This window comes from Labeo rohita, chromosome 21 (genome assembly GCF_022985175.1).
Source record: "Labeo rohita strain BAU-BD-2019 chromosome 21, IGBB_LRoh.1.0, whole genome shotgun sequence".
Classification (NCBI taxonomy): domain Eukaryota; kingdom Metazoa; phylum Chordata; class Actinopteri; order Cypriniformes; family Cyprinidae; genus Labeo; species Labeo rohita.
The window spans coordinates 10272649-10286978 of NC_066889.1; the positions used below are offsets into that span (position 1 = coordinate 10272649).

The 14330-nt window shown below is 35.6% G+C and overlaps 1 protein-coding gene across 1 annotated transcript in view; it reads right to left on the reverse strand.

Annotated features, from left to right (window-relative positions):
• The window catches only part of tenm2b (teneurin transmembrane protein 2b), a 307726-nt gene that overhangs the window by 44034 nt on the left and 249362 nt on the right, over nt 1-14330 (reverse strand). The window contains 1 exon segment of the mRNA XM_051093879.1: nt 4889-5011. Coding sequence (XP_050949836.1) covers nt 4889-5011 — 123 coding nt within the window.

Sequence of the window (14330 nt, forward strand, 5' to 3'; positions counted from 1 at the left end):
TAACACTACGCCTACATCCTACGTCATCCGCTGGAATGCCACTCTCTCATGAACACGTGTGAAATTATGGTTTATACAGTTTTAAATATGGATATTTTTCTTTCACAAATGCTTCGCTTTATACCCACCGGAGCCCTGTGAAGTACTTTTTATGATAGATGGATGCATTTTATTTTGCTTCAAAATCTCAACACCCATTCACTGGCATTATAAAGCTTGGTAGAGGCATAACATCTTACAAAATAAAGTAATATTCACCTAGGATGGCTTGAGGGGTAAATCATGGGGTAATTTTATATTTTTGGGTGAACGATCCCTTTAAAGGGTTAATTCACCCCAAAATGAAAATTAGCCCATAATTTACTCACCCTTCAGACATGCTAGGTGTATATGACTTCCTTCTTTCAGACAAATCCAATTGGAGTTACATTAAAAATTATCCATGCAGCTTTATCATTGCATGGGCGGGTGTTTCTTTTCATCAGTCCTTTTATGGATGCGGTCTGTAGAGCATTATAACCAATCACACACGTTTCTGTTGAGTTTATGAATGCAATATCCAATCAGAGGCGTTTTGATTCGTCACCGCGGAGAACTCCAGAGTTGTTCAGTGTGCGCTCACTGACTGAATTCTGATAAGTATACTTTCGAAAATCAGCATAAACAACAAACTGCCACTGCATGACTGCAGCTTTAACCTTTAATGAGTTAAATGAGTTAAGGTGTTTATAAAATTGCCTTCAAGAAATGAAGAAATGCCCCTGTGGAAATCAGTTAATTTCTGATGCTGATTTATATATCCAAAGGAACTAACTTGCTACTTGAGTAGATTTTTTTAGTGGATACTTTTTTTACTCTTACTCAAGTAACTATTAGGATTGTTACTTTTACTCTTACTTGAGTAATTATTTATATAAGTAAGTAGTTTTTGGATACTCTACCCACCTCTGCCCATTAAAATATAAGCACCCAATTAGGTCTACTTCAATTAAATAGGTCTAACTAAATTAAAATAGAATTGTAACATTTTAATTAGTCAGTAAAATATTTCATTTTAAAGAGTCTTTAAAACAGTCACAGTGGAGTTGAATGGAAATCCCCATATCGACGCCTGAGGAACAAATACTCTGAAAACTTCCTGTGGAGTGTGCAGCATGTAACTGTATAAAAGCCATATAAAGATGACAGCCACAGAGAATTATATAGGTAAGGTCAAAGGTAATCAATTTTTTTGCATGTAGCATCACATCCTGAATTATTAAATTGACTTTTATTGGATGACATCTATAAAAGTGTTAAATGTAGCATAAATAACTCCATGATTTTCACTAAAAGTCCTTATGAAGCTAATTCTAGTATGTAATGTCCACTTTTCACAATCCAATTGATTCCCAAAGTAATGCACTATATTTTTTAGCTCAATAACTTGTTTCACTCACAAGTATGTCACATTACAGAAGTCAAATGGCCTGCAAATGTTGCTTCATGTAGAAAACGTAGGTGAAAAATCAATCACCTCAAAGCAAGCGCATAGGCTTAGCAGCATCAAAGGTCCCTCTAGGTTTCAGCCATGTATTTTTTCAGTCATGAGCTCAAATACATGTTAGCTCTCTTGCTTGCTTTCAATATTTTCTATGTCAAGCTATATACATACATAAAACTGGTGTTCTGTGATGCTATCAGAAGCTCTTTTCATGTGAAGGTCAAAAAGCAACTTATGCCTGTGTTAAGAGGTTCGCTGAAGTCCTGGCATGAATCATGTGAAAGGGCCTTGTAGATCCACATAACAACCACATTCAAACAGAGAACGGTGTGAGTCTAGAATCAAGCTTCTCCTCCCCCACTGACAGCACACTATAACACACATGTCTGTGCGCCTGTGTGTCTGTAGGACAGCTAGCTTTTCTTCAAAAACTCTCTATCAAAGTGAAGGGGAAAAACACTTCAGAAAAATAGAGAAAGAGATAGAGTGAGAGAGCAAATGCAGTCTAAAACCTTTGCACACGATGTTCTTCCTTTCACATTTTGTCCATCCAGTATCAGACAGTGGCCCTTTCAAAGACTCAATGGAAAAATGTGCCTGTTGTGACATTTCTGCAAAATGATATTACGTTGCTTATTGCACATTTCGCAACATTTAAAAGTAAAATATACAGTGAGTGATTCTGAAAGTGAGTACAGTTTTATCTGAAACAGATGCATGTGTCATTGCTTTATTACATTGGTTTCTGTACATAGGCTATGTTCGAAAAATTAAATGTCTGGTCAGTGGTGCCAAATCTCATTTGAAAATATTGTACCACCTACAAACAATGCAAATGCTGAATTTCTTTTATTCAGCATTGCGACTCCTGTTTCACAGGACTCGTTCTCTAAGTACATACCAGGTGAGGTACCAAGCAAGTTTACTACATCATAAAAGCCATGCATATGGAGCTGGTAAAGTGATGCAAATGCAAAAATGTATTAGGAAAATGTGTTTTGAGTTCATAACATTGAATTCTGCAAATTATCTGCAGTGAATTGTATGTATATGTATGTTTTGGAGTTTTGGAGGTATGTTTTTTCCAGTGAGCCTATGTTGTCTATTACACTCCAAAACAAATAGGATTGTGCACACACTAGTTAAACCCATATTTGCACCTATGTGTCCTCTCCCATAAAGACCCACTCTTTTAGACCCATCTGAAGCAAGAAGAAGCTGTACTGTGTGTGTAGAACGTCAATACGGGCACTCTTTAAAGGTCAGCGGCAGTCGTTATCATCTGAACGTGTTGACACTGATAATGATAAATCATTTGAGGTGAACGCACAACAAACGGGGAGATTCTTTGTGTCGGAGCCACTGAGAGTTAGCCAGTGCTTTGAACCATTAACTAAAGTCCACTGAGATCCAAAACGTCTAATCTAAATAACCTTCTTTATCAAAGATTGCTGTGAGAAAAAAGACTGTGATTTCACACTAATGTACTCTCTCAATATACAGTACAGGACAATCATTGGTTGGGCTCAGATGATTCTTGCAAAGCCTCAGGCTGACAGAGACTAACATGTGTTATAACAAGCCAGCAGTGACTAAATCTAGTCATCATTTAAAATGAATGCATTAGCATTTCTCATGCAGAACTGCAGAAGAAGCATTGAAAAGAGTTGAAGACAGCAAACACAACACATTTAACTTTCATGATTGTGACATATTTCTAACTAAAATAAAACATTCTTCTTAAAAAAATGGGTTAGACTTAGTAAACGTATGATGTTGCTGTTAGGTTATTACAAAACTAAATCTCTTTTCAAAGAGGGAAAACATACCTAGCGGCAAAAATGTAGGGTGGGAGTTAACAAGAATAGTCTAGAATGTAATTGATTAATTTATTACAGTTTTATTATTCTGTTATTACACAGTTATTACATTACAAACCTAAAATTGTAATTTTTAATTATTTAATAATAATTTTTACGTTATTAATATATTACTTTGCAGTGTCAGAAATTAATGAAGACTTGTGGCAAAAATGCCACCAAAATGAACCTTAATACCCCATAAATTCAAGAAAAAGGGGCAAAAAATGCCCCTGCACAATTAAACAAAGTATTATGGCTGTCACAATTAAAATTAAATGTGAAAATGAAAAGTGTCAGTTCGCAGAATTACATTTAGATTCGTTCCCACTACATTAGATTCCTTTTATGCACTGCTTTGTGCAGTGTTGAGCCTTATAACCAATCAAACGCATTTCTGTTGAACTTAGGAATGCATTGGCCAATCAGAGATGCTTAGATTAGTCAGTGCTGAAAATGCGCCAATCAGAGACAATCAGAGAAAATGAAAAGTGTCAATTCGCGGAATTACATTTAGATTTGCTCCCACTACATCAGATTGCTTTTATGCGCTGTTTTGTGCAGCATTGAGCCTAATAACCAATCAAACGCATTTCTGTTACTTAGGAATGCATTGGCCAATCAGAGACGCTTAGATTAGTCAGTGCTGAAAATGCGCCAATCAGAGACAATCAGTGAAAATGAAAAGTGTCAATTCGCGGAATTACACTTAGATTCGCTCACACTACATCAGATTGTTTTTATGCGCTGTTTTGTGCAGCATTGAGCCTTAAAACCAATCAAACGCATTTCTGATAAAGTTAGGAATGCATTGGCCAATCAGAGACACTTAGATAAGTCAGTGCTGAAAACACCGGAGCTGTTGATGAGTGCGCAAGCTCATGAATTCCCTCATAATTTCGTAGTGATTATAACGGGAGTTTTTGCATAACTTGTGCTAGACTTGGCTAACGTCATGGACCAACATTTTCATCTATGAAGCCAGAATGTGATGTGCCTAAAGCGAGACAAAAACATTTTATATTGTTATATTATATTGTTATCTTTTTGTTTATATTATTTTATATCGATATTAATAATCATTATTACAATATAAAGATCAATAATCTACAATAATGATTTTTGTCATAATATTGCAGCCCTATGAGCTTCTGTTTTAACATGTATAATTTAGAAACAATTTTAAACAGTCTATTGTTATTGTCAACAGTGAAATTATTGTGTAAAGTATTTGGGTAAATTTAAGTATTTGACATTTGACAACATATTTTTATAATAATAAGGTGATTTCACAAATGTAAAAACTCCCACATATTGTCCCTTAATGGAAAAGTTAATTTCTGACCCTGTTACATAGTTATTAAAACTTCTCCCACTAGAATAACATGCGCTCATGAATTGTGCATAATAAAATGACTGACAGGTGTAAACATAAGGCAGTTTGGGTTTTATGTCATCAGGGGGTTTGCATTTCATGTCATCAGGTCATTTGGATTTCATGTTGATCATATTTCAGGGTTTTTTGGCACGGGTTTTTTGCTTTTACCTCTGCCTCCGGAGGGCACTGTTGCCACGTCGCCAATGCCAGGAATACTCATGCTGAGGCCAGTGTTCACTAGATGCCCTTCAGTGGGCTTCAGTCGCCAATTCAAGCCAAGCAGATTAAGAGCTGTGAGGGAGAGAAAGCGAGAATTAAAAAAATAGAACATGACACTACATTACACCTCCCAACCACTTTATGTATACACGGATGACACGTCCTGACAGCTGAAAGCCTGCGACACCCATGCAACTATAACTCTTGCTGACAGAGGAGACTTTAGCATACAAATACACTCATTATAGCCAATGACACTTTGACTACAGTCTGTGCTTTGTTTGGGCTCCGTGCCCAGACAGGTTTAGTTGGACCAGGTTTAATCCAAACTGCTACAGGAATACTAAACTTGCCATAGATATGAATATGTCATACAGAAGCTGGTGGCAACACAAAATGTCAAATACAACACATTTGCAACGGTGTCAGGAAGTAAGTGAAACTTGTCTTGATATTGCAAAGTGAGAGGACAAGAAAATTGTCTTGGAAAAAAATAAACTGAAGACAGTTTAAAGTTGGTGACAGATGCCAAATATTCGCAACACTTTCTTGTTTTTGTGTGTGTGTGCTAGAGAAATTTTTGGCTAGCCGCCCGCTTCTCTCTGCACCCCATATGTACTATAATCAGTGCTTCAGCGCTTCCAAGACTTTGTAGAGACTGATTAGCTCCACTGGAGATCACTCGATATGCAATATTCAAATATGTCAAGTCGTGTTTAAGAAATATGATAATGATCAGAGAAAGTTAGTTTTGTGATGTGCTGGTCTAAATTACGAACGAGATGCCCCAAGGGAAAATATGTGGAGTCATACACGCACACAAAATCTTGCGGGAAACCGCTGACGTTCGCAGTATCAACCATAACACCTCACCTCCGCCCCCTAGTTCTTCTATCCCTCCTTCAATCTCATTCACGCAAAATCAATGCCAGCTCAGTCTTTCCCTAACTCCTGACTGTACATCTAAGGGCGCGTTATCACTCTCGTGTAGAAGGGTCAAAAGAAAATGCTGACTCCTCAGGCTGTCAGCTGCTCTGATGTCATCTAGTCATTGTCCCACACGCATTATTCCTCATCTTATCTCTCTATACTCTAATCAGCCTTATCTCTCGCTCATTCATTGTTCTTTTCACCTTTCTTGTGTCCTCCATCCCTCCTGCTTTCTCTTTGTTCATTTCATTGCAGCACTCAAAGACAAAGATGACCTGATTTTTTTTTCTCTGCATGCTACTTATTGCATCCAAAGGTGATATTGCAACACTAAAGATCATGTTTCCAACTTAAAGTTAAAAAAAAAGTAATAAAAAGTTACAGTCATACAATTCCAAGATTGTTGGAGTATGTTTTACAAGAAAATACTGTTTAAGTCTACATCACATGTAAAATTGAGGTCAAAAGTTTACATCCTCCTTTCAGAACCATTAAAAATGTTAATTAAATGTTAATTGTTTTACCAAAATAAAAAGGATCATACAAAATGCATGCTATTGTTTATTTAGTACTGACCTGAATAAAATATTTCACATAAAAAAATGTTTACATATAGTCCACAAGAGAAAATGATAGCTGAATTTATAAAAACGACCCGGTTCAAAAGTTTACAATCCCTTAATACTTAATACTGTGTTCTTACCTAAATGATCCACAACTGTGTTTTTTTGTTTAGTGATAGTTGTTCATGAGTCCCTTGTTTGTCCTGAACAGTTAAACTGCCTGCTGTTCTTCAGAAAAATCCTTCAGGTCCCACAGTTTTTTTTTCTTCCTTTTTTTTTTTTTTTTTCCAGCATTTTTGTGTATTTGAACCCTTTCCAACAATTACTGAATGATTTTGTGGACAGCTGTGGATTATTCAGGTATTAGGAATCAAGGGGATGTAAACTTTTGAACCGGGTCATTTTTTTTTAAATTCAACTATTATTTTCTATTTTGGACTATATGTAAACATCTTTCATGTGAAATATCTTATTCAGGTCAGTATTAAATAAACAATAACATGCATTTGCATGATCCTGCTAATTTTGGTAAAATAATGAACATTTTTAATGATTCTGAAAGGGGGACCTTTTGACCTCAACTGTAATTCAATGTGCTACTTGTTATTTCTTCATTATAGTTTGTGAAATGTACTAGCAAACATTCAGAATCAGATCAGATTCTGTGTGACTTCGTGAACAAGAATTGTCTAGAATGTAATTGATTACTTTATTACACTGTTATTATACTGTTATTACATAGTTATTACATCAAATAAAATGTTTATTTTTATTTAGCAAAATGTTCAGCTAGAAAAAATATGTGGGGTGGGACTTCAACTGTGATTTTTTTTATGTTATTAATATGTAATAACAACAAAAAGTTGTTTCAAAGGCAATCGTTTACCATTGTTTTCAATGTAATTAAAATGAAATATAAATAATAAAATAAAATAACAGGTGACTTTTCTCTATTACAATACTGCCATGTGACTACATCTCAAAATATTACTTTATATTCTTCAGTGACTTCGTATCTCACGACTTGACTTTGTGACTTTCATGTAAAACAGATGTATGTTTTCCCTCATAACACAAAGTTTTCAGTCATATGGCATTCATGGCTCACATAATCTGCCATGAAAATATGTTTCTGGAGTTATTTTTAAGAAAGATGCCCATGTCCGTACACTTACAGGGCGGCAAGTACAGGTGAGCAACAGTCATTGAAATGAAATGAAAGGCTAATGGATTGCCCTGCTCACATTTATTAATCCTTTCTGAATTCAATCACAAAAAAAAAAAAAGCGCTCAACCTTTAAATATCACTGAATAGCATTTTAGCATCGTTTTTCTTTTAGTGGAGCACATATGGCCAACATAAAGAGATTAAAGCACTGTTTCAATACAAAATGGGAAAAGGAAGCGAAAAAAACAAACATTAAAATCCATATTTTAGTTCAGATTAACTACTCTTCAAATCTCTGATCTAATTAGTTTCAAAGGTATTGAACAATATGTTACAAATGAATTCATGTAAGGTATGACACTACCTCATAAATTTAAATATGTTTAGCCATTTCAACAGCATGTTTACAAGTTTTCATTTGCTGCAAATGTGTTAACAAGGCAACTATTTGTCAACAGAGGATATTCAATTAACAGTAACAACAGTAACCACAGTAACAGTGGAATAAATAAATACAATTAAAATAATTAAAACATTAATTTACATATTGTAGATTCATTCAGCATCCATCTGGAGAATAACACTCTGACAGCACAGGACCTTGATATTTTGTGGAAGAACAGTATGGTTGTGGGTCAGGTAAGGGCTGCACACTGGTCTCATGACTGGCTGCATTAGCATTACCATTAGTGTCAGTTTGCACTTTTTTTTGCTAATCAAATCTGGAGGAGATCTTCAACAAACTCATTTTCGGTCTGTGCAATAAGCATTAATTATTAAGAGGAAATGTGTTAGATGTGAAATTCATGAGATGCTGCATCTGACTTTATGTAATCTCTATGTATAATTCACCTCTTCAAAGTGATGAATAATATTACCTATCTAAAGCATGGAGAGAGAAACAGGAAGAAAGAGAAAGGGTGAGAGAACAGACTGGGATACAGATGACAAAAGTATTCCCCTGTCTTGCCTCCGAAGTCTTCGTCTTCAGACTGGAGTTCTTCTCGGATTTAAAAGCACACTGAGAAAATGAAAACTATAAGCGACATGAGCTGCAAAACTTATTTCACTGAGCTGTACCAGCTGAGTTGGTGCTGACAGCAGCACTGCAAAAGTGGAACTCTTTCTTCAGCAATCCATTTTGAAAATAGAACCGAAATGCATTTTTGACCTAATGCCGATAAGCATCACATGTTCAGTTTAGGGTTAGAGATGTGGCTTTAATCTGACTCTGTCTTTCAAAATTATTGAAAAACCTTTGTTGTTTAACATATTTTAAAAAAAAATATCTAAAAATGTTTTTTAATTTAAGCAAAATGATAAATTTATGCACAAAAATGGATTTTAAGATTCGTCAAAGTTGATACACCCCAGAGAATCAGCCTGGTCTCATTGTTTATACGTAGGTATTTATATGTAACATTTAGAGACACAAAACATACATTATTAATGCTAAAATGTACAGTTTAGATGTATTTTCAACAAGTACAAATTGCTACGTATTTTTAGCTAAAAAACGTAAAATATTTACGAATCTTTTATGTAATTATAATATTCGTATCAATGCAATTTTTAGCTTTTTATTAACAAGCGATTTAGATTTTTAGCCCCCTTAACCTACCCCCAAACCTAAACCTACCCATTTTATAGCGAATATGCATTGTTATCATTTTATCATTTTGTTTTATAGCGAATATAAAAGGATATAAAATGTAACTGACCAAAATATGCAGGGAAATTACTATTTTAGTAACAATATAGAATAAAAACATTTTTTATAGTCGCTAATCCCACTCCTACCTCTAAACCTAACCATAACTCTCTCTGTACAGTAATAAAGAAAAACATGACAGAAAAATAAGTGCATTCGCTCATTTATTTATTGCAAAAATGTCAAACGCAGTACCAAAATGACGTTACGTTGCAGCCGCAGTCCTCTCTGTTTTGTGTGAGGTGAAGAAGTTGTTAATCGCTAAAAATATTATCCAGATTATTTTCCCAATCCACTCCGTGAAGGCGCGTGCATCATTCAAAACACACCTCACCAGAAACACGGCATGTCGTAATCTGTGACGAATGCTGGCGAGAGCTAATGAACGTTCGATTTTCCTGCCGTAAAACCTGTCGTTTCTTGATGCGGCACTATTTGAATTTGTAAAATGCACTTCAGCGCGGGTTTATTTCTGTTGCTGCTGGACTCGTTGCTTGGGATGGAGATGAAGATCACCAGATAAAGGCTTGAATTTGGGTCAGTTCCTCGCAATCATATGGATTCTCAAGATCTGGATTACAGCGCACAAATAAAATAGCTTCATTTTGTAATGATGTTTGTTCGGTGTATTTTATGGTTCTATTGTTAGTCACAGCATCTCAGAGAAAACGCCTTTTGTGTCCCATCACGTTAATATTACAGGAATGGTTAAACAATTGCAGAAATGTTATTTATTTTAAGGGTTTAAAGTGTAGTCCTGTTTAGCATTATATGATGTTTTATTAACAAGGTTCGGGAGGAGCGCGTCAGATACCTAGCCTAATTAACACAACAGGAGTCCACTCAAGTCAATCAACGCTATGCATTCAAATACAGCTGACTTACCTCTATCCTTTTGACGGTTTATCAGCATCCCTCCACCACCCCATCTCCTCACTCCGAGTTCTCACTACACCTAAGGGGGGTTCTCTGGGTTCGGGCCATTCCCGAGCTCGGAGCCCTTCCCCGGACAGCACGCCAAACATGCATTACTATACTCCGGCTAATTATATGTAAGCGTGAACTCGTGAAGTAGGCCTATTCTTAGAAACGAGCGGGCAGCAGAAATCACACAGAACAGAATGAAATGTTATAATTTCATATTAAATAAACGAATAACAATTTAATAATGCATTTGAAAACATAAGGCCATTGGTATGACAAATAAAAATAACACTAATGAAATTAATGCCGTGATTTCAATAATCATAAGGATTCGTTTTTAGGTGTCATCAATACGTCAGTATTGTACCTTTAAATACTGAAAATATGTAAGTATTTGTACGTTTAGATGCTGTAAAAACATCAGTATTGTACATTTTAGTGTCTGGAAAAATGTAAGTAAAAGTAGGTTTTGTAGAACCACATTTTATGTTAAATGCATATGAATTATCATGAGATCACATTGGCAAAAATGATAACCTTCCATTACACTCTTAAAAATAAAGGTTCTTTATTGGCATTGATGGTTCCACAAAGAACCTTAAACATTCATTGAATCTTTTTAAGTGCAGAAAAGGTTCTTTAGATTTTTAAATGTTCTTTAAAAATGGTTCAGTAACTGCTCACTGCATGCTTCTTTGGGAAACCAAAAATGGTTCTTCTATGGCATCACTGCAAAAACACTACTTTGGAACCTTTATTATTTTCTCATTACACAAACACATCCCAACCCATAATTAAGTGCTTTTACAAGATATGTGTGCTGTTTAAAACCAATGGCGGTCCATGAGTGGCCTTTCAGAGATCTGGTGCGTGTACAGTATATGAAGGTGCTGCTGATGTGATGCACGAGAAGCGCTGACCTCAGGCACGGCCCTGAACATCAAGCCACGAGTAAGTCAGCTGATCTGCTTCGTGAGCTCACGCTTGCAGAATGACTGCAGAAGAGAGCTGACTCACCTCTGACAGCATGAGAGATGCTTGGAAATTGAGGACGACACTAAACAGATAGTGCTGTCAGCTTTATGAAACAACCATACGTGGCCGATGAGCTGCTGAGGTGCTCTGCTGAAAGTCTCTGGAGGCTTCATGGCATGTGTGAAAGTCTGTTTGACTGCATTACTGTATTATGATTTTACACAGACTATTTGATGCTGCATAGAGGCTAAAAGTATTTACACAGAATACAAATCGATGGAGACAGTAGATCATGTGCTTGAATGGTAATAATTGGTCAAGTGCACAAGATACAGAAAACATGATGACATGACATAACTGACATGATGAAGCAGCTGTCCGTCACCTCTCTTACACTAATGTGAAGGAAGGTTTGTAGACAAGAGCTCCATTCTGGAATAAGTTACAGTGAAATGTTTACTGCATAGATTCAAATTTATACCTCCATCACTAATCTACTACTGCTACTAATTAAGGCTGGGTGATGAAACGATAATGGTAATTAACGCAATAAAATTTTCCTTTAATCATAAGAGTTGAAAAATGTTCACTAAATGTTTATGTGGCGAAGGTGCAGACCATTTATCAACTCGGCTCAAAGTTTAAATGGCAGTGCGGTGCAAGCTTACTAGAGCAGATGCATTCACTCGCTGATTTACTGTAGTAACACTAACCGCACCATGGCATTGTGTCAAAAATGTGGGTATTCGGATTGAATGAATTGAAGGAGTAATAGAATATAATTACAGTATTTCTGTGATTAAGCTATAGCGTTTATGCATTTATACTAAATGTATTTAGACTACTATTTTGCATACAAATACCTAGAAATCATATTACACTTTTACTATGGTATTTAGGTGCTATATTTGTAGTTTTAACTGTGGTTATCATGATCTAAATGTATGCTACATTGAAAGACCAATGATGAAGACCAATGAAGACCAATGAAAAAAAACAACAAAACAAAACAAAAACAAAACATCAAATAGTCAGAATAATTCAGTTTCACCATATAAAAATTAGGTTGCTACAATTTTTCCAGATATTACTGATTTTGATAATGAACTTAAATTTACACAAAAAAAGAAAAGAAAAAAAAAGTAATATTGTTATTAACATTATCAGGCAACACAAACCTGTTCTTGATTTGAAACAACATTACTCATTAATACATGCACAACTAAGAAATTATTTTTTCTATTAAGATGATTTTTTTGTTAAAGGATTAGTTCACTTCCACATCAAAAATGTACAGATAATGTTCTCACCCCGTTGTCATCCAAGATGTTCATGCTTTTCTTTCTTCAGTCGTAAAGAAATTATGTTTTTTTGAGGAAAACATTTCAGGAATTATCTCCATATAGTGGACTTCAATGGTGCCTGTGAGTTTGAACGTCCAACATGCAGTTTAAATGCAGCTTCAAATGGCTCTAAACGATCCCGGCCGAGGAACAAGGGTCTTATCTAGCGAAACGATCGGTTATTTTCTTTAAAAAAAATAAAAAAATAAAAAACTTTTTAACCTCAAATGCTTGTCTAGCTCTGCCATGTGCATAGATATTCTGTGTAATCCAGGTCAATACAGTTAGGGTATGTTGAAAAACTCCCATCTCATTTTCTCCTCCAACTTTAAAATAGTCCCATATCGCTGCAGAAGCACCGACCCAGTGTTTACAAAGTGAAAATGCAAAGAAGGTCAAACAGCCTTTACAAAAAAAGGTAAAACAGCGATGTAGGATGATTTTGAAGTTGGAGGAGAAAATGAGATGGGAGATTTCCGACCTACCCTAACTGTACTGACCCAGAGTACACAAGAGTACACATGCACATCGCAGAGCTAGACGAGACGAGCATTTAACGTTAAAAAGTATATACATTTATATTTTGTTTAGAAAATGACCGATCGTTTCGCTAGATAAGACCCTTCTTCCACGGCTGGGATCATTTAGAGCACTCTGAAGCTGCATTTAAACTGCATTTTGGATGTTCAGGCTCACGGGCACCATTGAAGTCCACTACATGGAAATAATTCCCGAAATGTTTTCCTCAAGAAACCTAATTAAAACATAATTAAACCAGAATTAACCATCTGGTTTCTACAACTTTCACTTTGGAGCAAAAATCTTTTGGAGCAAACTTGAAAGAAATAAAAATTTGACATTTACTGTTATAATTAACATTAGGGTTGGGTACTGTATGGTAAAATTCTCATGAAGTGACACTCATGAGAAGTTTATGTGTTCATGTCGTCATATAGTGAGACCGAAAATCGCAGAGACCGAAAATCACTGCGAGTGTCACACATGCTTCAGTATTTGTGTAGTAAACAAAACCGTGTCTCCACCATTTATACATACAGTAGCAAACGGAACATGCAGGATTAATTTTTAAATCGTCTTTTTACCTTTTAATATTCACAGACACTTAGTCCATATCGTGAGTCGATATGTGTTGATATGTCACAGGCCTTCAGGTCTTATTCATCCAAAAATTGTTTTATTCTGAGTCTATCTATCATTCAGTTTTTTTCTTGCTTTGTGTAATAACAAAAACCCCTCCCCACCTCTATTTTAAATAGGACTTAGGTAGAGACTTTAAAAAGTTTTTATAAAATCTTTTTAACTTTGCTCTTCAGGGTTAAAACAACAGAAAAAAAAACAACTATGTGTCCCTGAATTATCAAAGTTGGCAGTACATGCAATGTTTTTTTTTTTAACCTTGAGTAATAAAGGAAAGAAATCCTCCTGAAAAGTAACTGTAAAATATGAAAAATGAAGGAAGGCACTGTGCCTGTGGAAGAAGAACAAGCTAAACAAACAAATATCTCTATCAGCAATACTGTTCCACCCCCAAAACAAATGCTTGTGTGGGTAATTCAGGAGACACCAGGATATGTGGTCAACCAATGCTTCAAAAAGTCAAAAACACACTTGTCCATTTTACACAGCCAGCAAATTCAAATCAGAAACGACTGATAGTTGCCCACCGTTCTATTATTTATTAAGCCTTGTGTTGCGTTTATACCCATGAGAGATATGTATGGAGGAAACAGGCTTCTCCCTATGGGCACCATTCCTG